Consider the following 13,625-nt stretch of genomic DNA (forward strand, 5'->3'; position numbering starts at 1 on the left):
CAACCTTCTCCCAAAGACTTCTGAGCAAATAACTTCAAGTATTTCTTATCGCGATCCCCCGTACCTGAATGTAGTATTCAAATTCAAAAGGTGAGGGTTTAGTTTGAGCTAAAAGTGATAAAAACATTTATGAAGTTGAACAAATTTTATACCCTGAACCCATTAAAAATGGGAAATCAGGTTTTAATGGTTTTGTTAAAATATATTTAACAGGCAGAAGGGGGCGTGGCAGACCCCACAAAGTATATATATTCTTGATCAGGGCGGCGAGCTGAGTTGATTTGGCCTTGTGCGTCTGTCTGTCTGTCCGTCCGTCCGTCCACCTGTCTGTATGTATGAGTCGATCGCGTCGATCTCAGAAGATAGATAAGAGCTAAAGACTTCAAATTTGATTTTTAAATGTCCGTATATATATAGCGCGCATATCGAGTTTATCACTGAACACGATCATTCCGATATTTTGTATCGAAAAAAACCTTATCGAAAATCAGTTATAAAATTATATCTCCCACATCTTTAAAGCTAGAGTCTCCAAATTTAAAATGTATATTGAGTTGAATTTTATACAATTTCGGTTTTTATTAAATTTTTTTTTTTCAAATACTAGAGACTTGTGTTTTGGGGTATACACACATTTAACCAATATGATTACGTTCTGAACGTTTCATTGGAATTGTACGTCTAGAAATTAAATTATTCAACAAATAAATAAACATTATTTTGCCAACATTGCAGCGCAACGAGTCATCTCTTAGTTACAGCGACCAGTGCAGCGACTAATAAAAATGTATCACCAGCCTGGCCAATGACTCAACATCTAAGAAGGCATATATGTGTATCCTCCCAGTGTCTGGAAGTATTTTTATGATTTTCATGTTAGGTACATAAAAACGTGGTACATTAACTTTGTAGCACTAGCCATTGCGGAAACACTAGGCATTTTTCACTAATAACTCTGTCTCTGATTCACGTGGACTCACGAGAAACAATTAAGGGAAATATACTAGCCGATATATCAGATAACTAGAAGTCTATAAGCTACAAAGACATTATTTATTTATTAGAAGGCTTGCAAAATCACAACAGAATATTTGCCACCAAATAATATATATATACTAACTAGATTATTTGGTTTATATTATAAACAATTATATTTTCAATATATTTATAGCTTGCATATTTTTTACCCATAATTTCATTCATGTCATATGCTGCTGTGTGTTCAATTTGATACCTCTGTTGTACAGCGTTTAGCTCATTCAGTTTAAATTCAATTTTCTTATCACTGGGAAACATCTCAAAGAGTGACCAAGAAATTTTAATTAAAAAATACTCAAATGCTCCAAAAAAAGAGCACTAAAAAGTATGAAAACTGAAGAAAATGTGTATCAGCTTTTGTAATAGACAAGGACACTATCAGTACACACCCATTTCCTGCCTGGCTGAAGCAAGCATCATCGGTTGCCTCTGCCTGGGTCTCACTTAGTGCTTATCTTGCGTTGACATACCTTGTCATTTGGCCTGTCATCGTAAAAATATCAAATGTAATTTACTGCAGCCGCAAAGAGGACCTGCATGCATAGGTGCAACATCTCTGCTTGTTGTTATTTACGTTTTTTTTTTTTTTTTTTTTTTTTTTTTTTGCAATTTGTTTTTTATTTAACAGGATAAAGTTCATTTGCATGAAAATTCAATTTGAAATTTATTTTTAAATATGCAATTTAAGTTTGATATATGTGCTAGATATCCTTTTCCAAAAACTGAAAGTCTCAGGTAAAGGAATTTTGTATACAACCCACTTATAAACTTTGTTTGTTAACACAGAAATTGTTGAAACGAAAATCGTTGCCAGTTTGATTGATGAAGGTCCAGACAGTACTACACTTAAACTGTCATCGATCTATCTGGGTGTTGTGCCACGCCCAAGAAAAGTTAAGATTAAGCAAAAATTGCAGAAGAAGAAGAGACGAAACGAGCAAATAGACAATTGTTCCCATCAATTCGTTGGACTGAATATATCATAAATTAAAAGAAATAAATAATTTTTAAGTAGTTCCTTTTAATTGTTTACCATGTACATCGTAACCTCAGGCACTTATTTTTCCCATGGTCGCCTTCTGTTTGCCTGTTACATGGAAAGCGAACTAGGGCAAGCTAATTTATTTGCATAATTTAGTTGTTTACAATTTGGGTCGAGCGCAACAAGAACTAGCGAAGCAGAGCATTGTGATTGACATAAATGAAGTTACGACTTTTTGCAGTAGGACGTCCCAAGGAAAAGCGACTAAACGCAGCGTTAACTGCGGAGCTGAACAGAAGTTGGAATGAGACAATTTATAATATTCAATTTATATGCATTTTTTTCTTCTCTCTCTTTCCTATTCTCTGTTACCCTCTATACACCAGCGCGAAAAATGAGATAAGCAACAATAGCAACAACAATTGCAGCTGCTAAGTTGGTAATTTCACTGCTACAAGCATTTATATAGATAGTACATAGGCAGCGGACGTTGTTCAGCTGCGTTCATTGCAAAATAAAATCCTGGCTGTGATTAATGTGATTTGTCACTTGGTTCATTTGTATTTTCCAAGCTGTTGACTTGCGTCCATGCCGTATATATGTATATGTATATAGATATACGATTTCATAAATATAAAGATACAGGCCCTGAGAAGTATGCTAGATTTATTTGCTGTATGCATGCCCTCAGAAGTATGCTACACTATTCGCATCTCAATTTGAAACAACAAGGATGTCATCCATTTGATGACTGACTGGAGATGAGCCTAGCAGATTTTACTGCGGGCTAGTATAACGAAGTGGAGGCATTAAATTTGAACCGGCCAATAATTCATTTGTTAAGCCACACGCACCCTGTTAAGATAATCATGGCCGAAGAACATCGTAGCGTTTATTTTATTTTATGTTATTTTATTTTCATTTTCATTTTCATTCCGACTTTCATTTGGTTTTTAGTAAATTTTAAACGCTGCACTTTCGGCTAGCCGAGTGAATTATGGCGGACAATAAATTTCTATGACATATAAATGTAAATAATTGAGTAGCACAGCTACAGCTCAGCCGCCACTTCTCGTCTGGAGCAGCTCCGTCAGCTGGGAGCTTCGTTTGCCTCTGTCTCCCATTACCATCTCGCATTTTTCCTACCAAAGATGAGGCCTGTCCTTTATCATGTGATGAATGTTCACCCGCTTCAGCCCATTTTATGCGCACTTTGGGCATGCACAAACATTTAATTTCAAAACTTTTTCCTGCTTTTTATTGTCGGGGCGACGTCGACACTTTATGCCCGAAAATTATATGACTGCTCTAGCAATTATATTTATTTACGAAAAGCAAAGCTGTGTCCTGAGATAGCCTTAGGCCAATATGTGAGCACTTGTCATCGTATATTTAGCACAGTCTTGAATAATTGGTAATAATTACATTATACTCGATAAGAAATATATGCGGCAAACGGATCTTAGTGTATTTCCTAGATACCCTGTAGGTAGAATATTCATTCCAATACTTCGAATTTACATTATTTGAAGAGGAGAGCACGCTGAACTGGAAGAACTGAGTAGATTAAAGAGAAACAAGACATGAGAAGTGAAGATAAGGACATTTTAAAGAAATATGTATTTAAATGAAATGGAAAAGAAAGTAAAACTCAAGTCAAGAGCAATCGAAAAATAGGACAAGTGAACATACGAAAATATTTCTAAATTATTCTTTGCGCTTATTATTGAAGCCCTGATTTACAGCGAGAAGCTTCTTCAGACCACATTAGCATTAGCTATCCAAGTTTTAAAGGTCATACTCAGTTTAAATTCTCTCTTACTCTTCCTTATTTGAAGAGACAACCAGTTATGTAAACGGTGATTCATTAAGTTAAATTCATAAGTTAAGTTCACGTTTTAAACAATTATTATAGTCATGTTAAATATATTTTATTACAAAACAGGTGTAGTGAGGTTAAAATGAGGAAAGTTAGTCCATGAAGTGGGCCTGAATAACAAATTGGCTTTATACATACATTCATCACCCTTTAATTCCCTTTAATTCCTTTATAAACTTATGTTTGCTGCTCATCCATCAATTAATTAGTCAGTGGATAAATATAGAACAATTCATATATTTAGTTTTAAATAGTATTTATGATTATAATTTAACAATTATCCTGTTGGAATTAGGCGGTCAGCGGCATGATGGGCAAAGGATTCGTCATATCTATTTTGAGTCGCTTGACTACCTCTTGCAATCGATCGTGGCTTTTCAGTCCCAACGACTGGAAAGGGCGTCTATCGAACAAATTTATTCTGTGGAGAGGAAAGTTAATGCATATTAGACCTTATAGACCCATAAAAAGCCCTGGACACACGTACCTTCTGCCCGAAATATTCACGAGAAATTTATAGTAGCTGTTGCGTATCGAGTTCGCCTCCAGAATAGCGCAGTGGAAGAGCACAGCTGTGAAGCTGGCATATAACACCATATTGAAGTGGGGTACCTTCGGCAGTATATTCTCCTCACTGCCCCAGTTATAGAGCATCTGCAGTGTTTTCCACATCACATACAGCGAGATCGTGATGTTGGGGTACTGCAGCAGTCCAATCGACCCCAACAGGCCGGCGGGTATCGCAAAGAAAGCGGCGTCATAGCCACAGGTGTTGCGCAGGCCACACGAAACGGCCTACCAAGACATATAATATGATTTTATAATTAACAAGTACGAAAGCTTTAGTCGAGACTGCTCGACTAGGAGATACCCTGAACCCTCCAAGGTAATATTCTAATCATTATCTACTTCTTTTATGCACATATACATATATACACATCCACACGCACGCATAAGCCCGCGCTCTGCTAATTGTGCAGTAAGCATCGACTGCGCTTGTGCTGCGCTGCAGTGTGCGCAATATTATGAGAACTTATTTGTTGAATAATTTAACTTCTAGACGTACGATCAATGAAACTTTTAGAACGTAATCATCATGTTTGAATGTATGTGTATACCGAAGCACAAGTCTCTAGTATTTGATATACGACTTTTACAAAGATGAGGATGAGGGGGTGGATTAAGGGGTGGGGGGTAAATTTTAACAAAAACCGAAATTGTATAAAATGCATCTTAATATACATTTGGAGACTCTAGCTTGAAAGATGTAGGAAATATAATTTTTTAAGTGATCTTCGATAAGGTTTTTTATCGATAAAAAATTATTGGAATGAGTTATCGTTTTTTAGTGATAAACTCGATATGCGCGCGATATATACCGACCTAGGGAAACAAATTTCAAGTCTCTAGCTCTTATATCTTCTGAGATCGACGCGTTCGTATGTATGAATGAACGGACGGACGGACAGACAGACGGACAGGGCCAAATCGACTCAGCTCGTCATCCTGATCAAGAATAAATATACTTTGTGGGGTCTGACACGTCTCCTTCTGCCTGTTACATACATTTCAACAAAACCATTATACCCTGATTTCCCATTTTCAATGGGTTCAGGGTATAAGAAGATTACTTATGAAAACTAAACAGCATTGGGCAAACCATCATGATAAAATATAATAAATCTAATCAAATAATAAACCTCTAGTAGTGAGTCTTTGAAGAATACTACTGCAGACTACATATACATATTACATGTACAGTATAAAAAGTTAATATTTAATGTCTAAAATTACAATAATTATATAAGCTATATACTATGTTTAACTGCAAATTAATATCGATTGTGTGTACAGTCGATTACAATGATGCCGTCAAATTTAACAATTAATTTATCTGATCAGTATTCTGAGTATTGTACCAGATTAGAAAAATACGGATAAATTCACATATTCAAATCAAAGCATATCAAAAAATTTGGCACGCTAATAGCAAAAATTTGAGCTAAATTTCAGATATATATGTATATATATAAATAATTTGGAGCTCGGATGTTCTAATTGATTTAGTTCAATTGCAAATAACATAATTCAATTCGCTCGTGTCAGACGTCTTGTCAGGCAAATTTTTTTCTGAAGCCCATATCACGTATGTATATGCGTAGCTATTCCAATTCGTTGCAGTTATGTTTCCAAAAAGAGAAACTATAATCAACTTGTAAGAATGCAAATTTTGTTTTGCTCTCGCACAAGTAACAATCTTATTTTGGAGTCTTTTACCAACAAATTTGTATACCCTGAGCCCATTGAAAATGGGAAATCAGGGTATAATGGTTTTGTTAAAAGTATGTAACAGGCAGAAGGAGGCGTGGCAGACCCCACAAAGTATATATATTCTTGATCAGGGCGACGAGCTGAGTCGATTTGGCCCTGTCCGTCTGTCTGTCCGTCCGTCCGTCCGTCCGTATGTATGAACGCGTCGATCTCAGAAGATATAGGAGCTAGAGACTTCCACTTTTTTTTTTATGTCCGTATATATCGCGCGCATATCGAGTTTATCACTAAAAAACGATAACTCATTCCGATACTTTTTTATCGATAAAAAAACCTTATCGAAGATCACTTAAAAAATTATATCTCCTACATCTTTCAAGCTAGAGTCTCCAAATTCAAAATGTATATAAAGAATTGTAGAATCTTGGACGAGCAGTCTCGAATAGGGCTTTCTTATTATATTTACAGTTTGTCTGTTCTTATTAACACGCAAATGCCTAAACTTCCACTGTCCACCTACTCCAGCGTCTCTGACCAACAATAATGTCAAAACACCGACCACAGCAGTAAGAACAAGAAAGAAAGCTCTAGTCGAGACTGCTCGACTACGAGATCTCCTGAACCCTACAAGCAACTGATATTTCAATAATAATTAACAAACACACACACACACATACACACACATACGCATACAAAAAAACACACGCACACACACACATACAAACAAACACACGCGCACATACACACTCACATATACAGGCGATTGCGCTGCAGTGTTGGCAATATCATAACTTATTTGTTGAATAATTTGATTTCTAGACGTTCGATCGTAATAAAACTTTCAGAAAGTAATCATGATGTTTAAATGTATGTGTATACCGAAGCACAAGTCTCTAGTATTTTAAATACGCTTTTTACAAAGATGAGGGTGAGGGTGTAGATTTAGGGGGGGGGGGGGGGGGGGGGGGGTAAATTTTAACAAAAATCGAAATTGTATAGGAGATATAATTTTTTAAGTGATCTTCGATAAGGATTTTTATCGATAAAAAAGTATCGGAATGAGTTATCGTTTTTTAGTGATAAACTCGATATGTGCGCTGTATATACGGTCATTTTTTAAAAAATTTGAAGTCTCTAGCTCTTATATCTTCTGAAATCGACGCGTTCAAACATGCGGGCAGACAGACGGACAGGGCTAAATCGACTCAGCTCGTCGCCCTGATCAAGAATATATATACTTTGTGGGGTCTGCCACACCTCCTTCTGCCTGTTACATACATTTTAACAAAACCATTATACCCTGATTGCCCATTTTCAATGGGTTCAGGGTATAATTAGAATAAATGTCATTTACCTTGAATATTAGAGAGAAGCTGCCCAAGGCTAGACCAAGTTGCAAAGAGTTTCTGTTGAAGACTTGTTTGTTCCAGTCCATCTTCAGCTTGACTATCCGACCTATGTTGAGCAGCAGCTTAAGTCCCACTTGGAGTCCAACTCCGCCCAGTAGCGGTTTCAGGCCGCCGAGCAGCACGTAGGTGCCGCAACCCTCCCGGTGTGGACAACTGGGATGCTTTCTATTGCGTAGACGATCATAGAGCTGCACATAGGCGGAAATGCTGCGGAGGTTGATCGGAAGCCGGTTCGGGGTTTGTTTTGATGACACCTCTGTTGTCTTCATTGGACCCTCCTCTCCTTTTCCCATGAGTATTGAGAGAGCCTTGAACGTGACATCTTTCACTTTTCTCTTGTGCACGCCTTGGCGGTACATATAGAGTAAGGCTGTAAGGCTGCAGCCCAGTATTAATACGTGTCCATTGGGAATGGAACGGACGAGGCCGTGAGCCTCTAACATATTCCAGAGCGCTTCGGTGCCCTCGTTGGCCACGTATAGTGCCAGTGGAGTACGACGTGCTGGTCGCTCAATGCATAGCGCCGCAAAACTGGCAATGAACGTAGGTATAAACGCCACAGTGCTCAGGTAGAACCCACCCACTAGGCGACGTACTAGGCACACCATCAGCGAGAAGAGATACGCATTGGTAGTGAGAAAGGCCGACGATGTCAAAATGCCAATAATCGTGTGCTTGATGTCCAATAGACGGGGTATACGCATTTTCATCACTAGTGCAAGCTTTGAATTTAGTATGAAAAGAAAATAAAATGAAGTAGGACAAGTATATTGGAAATAGAGAAGGACAATGACAATGACAATGAAATCGATAATGACAATGTCAATGACAATGACAATGAAATCGATAATGACAATGACAATGAAATCGATAATGACAATGACAATGACAATGACAATGACAATGACAATGACAATGACAATGACAATGACAATGACAATGACAATGACAATGACAATGACAATGACAATGACAATGACAATGACAATGACAATGACAATGACAATGACAATGACAATGACAATGACAATGACAATGACAATGACAATGACAATGACAATGACAATGACATGGACAATGACAATGACAATGACAATGACATTGTAAATACAATTAGAATAAGAACGAGAAGGTAAAAATTTATGAGAATAAGTAAGTTTTACTATGACTTACTAGATAGACAATGCAGTAGGTGCGCATTGAGCTAGGTGCGCTGGATAAAAGTATTCCTGCTGCGCCATTGACGCAGCTAGCGGTCCATGGGTGGATATACTCCTGGCAGGTGCATTTGATAGCTCCATCGATCAGCTTGCTCTGCGCGGCCATTATTTGTATGTATGCGTGTTAGACAGGTGTTTCGATTTATTATTAAAATGAATTATTACGATTATCGTACAATTGATAAGATTAAGAAATATAACGCGCGTCGCGCACAAAGTTCGAATGCAAACGTTATGTTGAAATCGAAAGTTTGCTTGCTAAACAAATATTTAAATATATGTTAGCCGGTATCAAATTAACGTTCAATACCCGATTAACAAGTTTGATATCATCTGTATTCTAGACAGCTACGCGCTCCAACTATGACTGCGTGCTCGCCGGCCAAACATTAAACACGACTCATTTCGGAACATTCCATATTGGCCCTTATCAGATATAGTCAAACAAGAGAACAGAAGTTCTTATCAGCCGTGACACTGTTACATTTTATCAGTTATTTATTCTCTTTGCGGCTCTCTTAAATATAAATAGAGTGAAAGTTCGACTGGGTAAACTCGCACGTTAAATACTCTCAACAAATGATCTTTAAGGGAGAACAATAGAAGAGTTGAATAAAATATATTGAATTCAATACATAGATAACGAAAATAAAGCTGATAGTTGAATAAGAAGAGGAAATGATTTGGCGAACAAAGTAGAATATAACAGAACAAAAGAGTAGAGCTAACAAAATATAATTATATATTTGCCATGATTAAATAATAATTCCCTTTACACAGAGTTAGTACCAAAAGAATAAAGAATTAATTTGTCAATATTCCCCACTTTGAGTGATCATTGACATTATATACGCGCACGCCCAGAATAAGCTTTATATATTGAAATCGTTCGACTTACATACTAACATATAACTATTCATGTACAATGATAAAATGTCATTTTGGAGAGACGAATTGAACGTTGAATGTGCGCACTTCGAGTGCTGAGAATTATTGTAGGAAATGTAGTAGGTAGGCACGCCTCAGTTCGACTTTAAACGTGGCTACACTCAGGAGGCAAACGAAAATGCTGGGAGTGTCTGCTTGTCGACGATTTTTAGGCTCTTTAGCATTTCGTTTGTTTGCTGCTGCGTGTTGAGGCCGAAGACATCAAAAGCGCTCAAATTGAATTTGTTGAGCCTGTCATAAGAGATATAAATACATGTATATAAGAAAAGAAATGTAAAGGATTCACAAGTCTGAACTTGCCTCTCGCCTGATATGGCCTGCAAGAATTTGTAGTAATTGGGACGCAGCGATTGTGCCTCCATGATGCCCGCATGGAAGAGCACAGCTGTGAAGAATGCATAAGTATAGAGCATAAAATTAGGAATGCGCGGAAGAATGCCTCGTTCTTGGCCCATGCTGCAAAGTATCTAAAAAAAACAGAAGATAAATCGACAATTGAGATTGAGTGTTTAATAATGAGAATATTGTAGCTCACTTGGATGGCCTTCCACATGACATACAAGGCGACCGTATTATCTGGATACTGGGTGAATGCCACTGAGGCCACCAAACCAGCTGGTATTGCGAACACCGCATCGTCCCGATTGAAGCTATGGCGCAACAGGCAAGACATGGACTGAAGAAACCAATCCCAATGTGATATATATATAAATATATATCCGATGTGAGCAATGTCTTACCTTGTACAGAAACGAAAACGTTCCCATGAAGATACCTAGCTTTAAGGTGCTTCGATTGAAGATTTGTTTGCGCCATAGCATGCCTCCTCGGAATACGTTTTTGATATTCATCACCAGCTTCAATGCTACCTGCAGAGCCACACCGCCAGCAAAGGGACGAAGGCCACCTAAGATTGCATAGGTGGGACAGCTTTGTTTATGGCGGCAGCTGGCATGCTTGGCATGGATTAGATTGCTATAGACGCGAACCCAGTCGGCGGTGGTGGCAAAACTGACGCTGGGTCGTCGTCGAGAGGGCGCTGGCTGGTCGCCGGTCGCCAAAGGCTCAGGTTTGACCACCGGCCCGGATTCCTCTTTGCCCACAAATATGCGCAAAATATTGAAGATGGAATCGTCGTTGGCGCTCAGACGATACAGATATAGAAGCGCAGCCATGCTGCCGGCAAAGATGAACGTCTGGCCATGTGCTATGGAACGCACCCAGTTTCGGGCCTCGGCCATTTTCCAGAGCGCTTCGGTGGCCACATTGGCTACGTAGAGCGTCAGCAGTGGACGTCGGGCCGGGCGCTCAACCAGAATAGCTGTCAGTGAGGACAGGAACGAGGGAATAAAGGCAACAGTGCTGAAATGGTAGCGCCCCAGCAAATTCCGCAGCAAGCAATTGTAGAGAATAAAGGTGTACGCATTTGTGACCAGGAAGGCTGTTGATTGGATGATCCCCAGCAGAGTTCGCTTCAGATCCTCCAAAGTTGGCACTCGATGTCGCATGAGTAGCGAAAAGGCGTATACAATTGTGTAGACACGCAAGCAATAGGGCGTGGCAGATAGGAGGATGCCTGCGGTGGCGTTAACGCACTTATCCGTCCAGGGGTGCTGGAACTCCTGACATGTGATGCACAACGGATCAAGAAGTTTACTCTGTATTGCCATTATGTGTGCTGCATTAACAACGATTAATGGATTAATGACGGTTATTGTTTGCTAGCGGAAAACGAACCAAGGCGAAGGCCACAAGTCCGCAGTTTGGCCTATAATCTTATCTATTGAAGTGCTTTTTTTGCACTTCTGGATTTTAATTTTATCACGGGCACACAAAAAAAATTTAGCTGATTTACGAGCAAAATGATACTGTTGGCCTATTAAAGCGCGGGTCAAGCAAAAAGATGATAAAATCAGATTTCCACTTGATGCTGTTGGACTTTGACGTACTTGTACTTAAATACCGATTTGTGAAAGCAGTTGTTGCTAAACTATAGCTGTGTGTTGAATATTAAATGACAGTAGCCAGTTGCTTTGAACTTCAAACGGAGAAATAATCGAGAATTAATTGTGCGTTAAATGCACTGAAATGTGCTGAAACGCTAACTGCGTTTCATTTACATGTAAACAAAACAATTGAAAAACAGCTGTCTGCAGTGTGACCGTAGCTAATTTTTGATACCTAACCGAACGATGAGTTGGACAAAAATGTAACCTTTGAACTTTGAAATGGTGAAAGTTATGTGAGGACATAGTTTGTACTTGTGCGGCCTCCATATATATCTATCCCTACGTTTTAAAATGTGTTTTTTCGATTATAATAAGCGTGTAAAAGTCACGTACCTCTTGAAGACTTCTCGTTTGGCTGCCTTTTGAATTTGTTAGCGCTATTATAAATTATCGATAATATGCTGGCACCGGTATCGATATATACTGTTTGCTATTTGTCGAGCGTGTCGTATCATTAAGCTTGCAAGGGGTAACAATTTGAAACTATTTTAATCGTGTTTAAATGATTGTAAAACTTATTTCTTAAATTGAAGTTTGTTCACAGATTGTTGTAAATTGTGGTATGGCTATATTTTTACTTTAAAATAAATTAGACTTACATACACATTTATACATATATACATATACATACAAACATATGTATACAGTCGAGTCTCGATAAATCGAAACGCCAAAGGAACAATGTTTTTGAATGTTTAATATCTTACGTCGTTACAATAATTTTAACCTAATAAAAGTAATGAAAATACACATGCATTCAAAATTATGTATTAAGAAACAAAATTAAAATAGCTTGTATTTTTTATTTTATTTTTTTTCCAAAATCGATAACCTTTTCCCTTATTTTCTAATCGATAAAAAACCTTTTCGAAAATCAGTTATACAATTATAAAATATCTCCTACATCTTTTTTTTTAAATTACATACCACCCACCTCTATATCAACACCATCATCCACACATTTGTGAAAAGCGTGTATCAATTACTAGAGACTAGTGCTTTAGCAATTTTGATGGCATGGTCTGAAAGTTTCATGAAGATAGTCCACCTACAAGAAAAGTTATTAAACAATTAGGTCCCCATATTAAGCCCACACTGCAGTGCGTGCGTTTGTGTACATGTGCTGTTTTTTAATAAATTTTGAAATATGAGTTACACGAAGGGTTCAGGGAATCTCGTAGTCGAGCAGTCTCGACAAGAGCTTTCTTACTTGTTATTTATTTATTTATTATACCCTGAACCCATTGAAAATGGGAAATCAGGGTATAATGGTTGTAACGAGTTACGTTATCAAGCGCAGATGGTAGAATAGGAGGATTAGAGCAGTGCACGCGCTGGATCCGGCCAATGGGTCATCGGGTGAAGGGAAGGGGGTAAGAAGAGGGGAACTGCGACTCCTAGCGCTGCTAAAATATATTTATTAATATAAATCGCGTGCAAACGATTATCTTCGGCCACTTGCTTAGAAGAGAGAAAAGAAGAGAGAGAGAGATAGAACAGATTTAGACACACACAAACATACCTGTCCAAGCTGGGTCTCGCTGCGCAAGCAAATATGTGCCTGCTCAGCGAACGTCGGCCTTAGATATTAAGGCGACCGACCGTGCCCACCCTACCTTGGTCGCTGGCTACCTGCCTATATTCTCAGCGACCCCTTTCCCAGCTTGGAGAGCTAAAAACCTATAGGAACGCGCCGCATGGCCCCAAAATAAGGAAACTTAATTAAGCTTCATTGGATTTAATCTTAACAAAATAATCATACATATGTAGGTAAATAGTAGTTTTGGGCATGAAGAATAAGTAAATATAAGGAGACGAAAAAAGCTTTTGGCGAGCTTTTTCTCTCAGCCTTAAACCAGCTGATCGAAA

At 38.3% G+C, this 13,625-nt stretch overlaps 2 protein-coding genes across 4 annotated transcripts; both read right to left on the bottom strand.

The window, feature by feature from the left end:
* Window positions 1-4,114: 4,114 nt before the first annotated feature.
* Window positions 4,115-9,194, bottom strand: LOC115565238 (transmembrane protein 135). Its single transcript, XM_089265731.1, has 4 exons — window positions 8,753-9,194; window positions 7,525-8,301; window positions 4,387-4,694; window positions 4,115-4,320 (listed from the first exon to the last, which is right to left on the bottom strand). Exons 1-4 carry the CDS (start codon window positions 8,903-8,905, stop codon window positions 4,191-4,193), a joined length of 1,368 nt encoding a protein of 455 aa, XP_089121857.1. The 5' UTR covers window positions 8,906-9,194; the 3' UTR covers window positions 4,115-4,190.
* Window positions 9,195-9,271: 77 nt separating this feature from the next.
* Window positions 9,272-11,911, bottom strand: LOC115565239 (transmembrane protein 135). 3 transcript variants are annotated; one of them, XM_089265730.1, is made up of 5 exons: window positions 11,697-11,911; window positions 10,488-11,425; window positions 10,283-10,423; window positions 10,048-10,214; window positions 9,272-9,978 (listed from the first exon to the last, which is right to left on the bottom strand). In XM_089265730.1, the coding sequence occupies exons 2-5, from the start codon at window positions 11,415-11,417 to the stop codon at window positions 9,849-9,851; spliced, it is 1,368 nt and encodes a 455-aa protein (XP_089121856.1). In that variant the 5' UTR covers window positions 11,418-11,425; window positions 11,697-11,911; the 3' UTR covers window positions 9,272-9,848. The 3 variants fall into 3 exon arrangements, with proteins under 3 accessions (XP_089121856.1, XP_030246156.1, XP_089121855.1); XM_030390296.2 differs by having other exon boundaries at window positions 11,485-11,911; XM_089265729.1 differs by having other exon boundaries at window positions 10,488-11,911.
* Window positions 11,912-13,625: the final 1,714 nt, after the last annotated feature.

Source organism: Drosophila navojoa, chromosome 2 (assembly GCF_054131105.1).
Source record: "Drosophila navojoa isolate 15081-1374.11 chromosome 2, UAZ_NAV_1.0, whole genome shotgun sequence".
NCBI classification, from domain to species: Eukaryota; Metazoa; Arthropoda; class Insecta; order Diptera; family Drosophilidae; genus Drosophila; species Drosophila navojoa.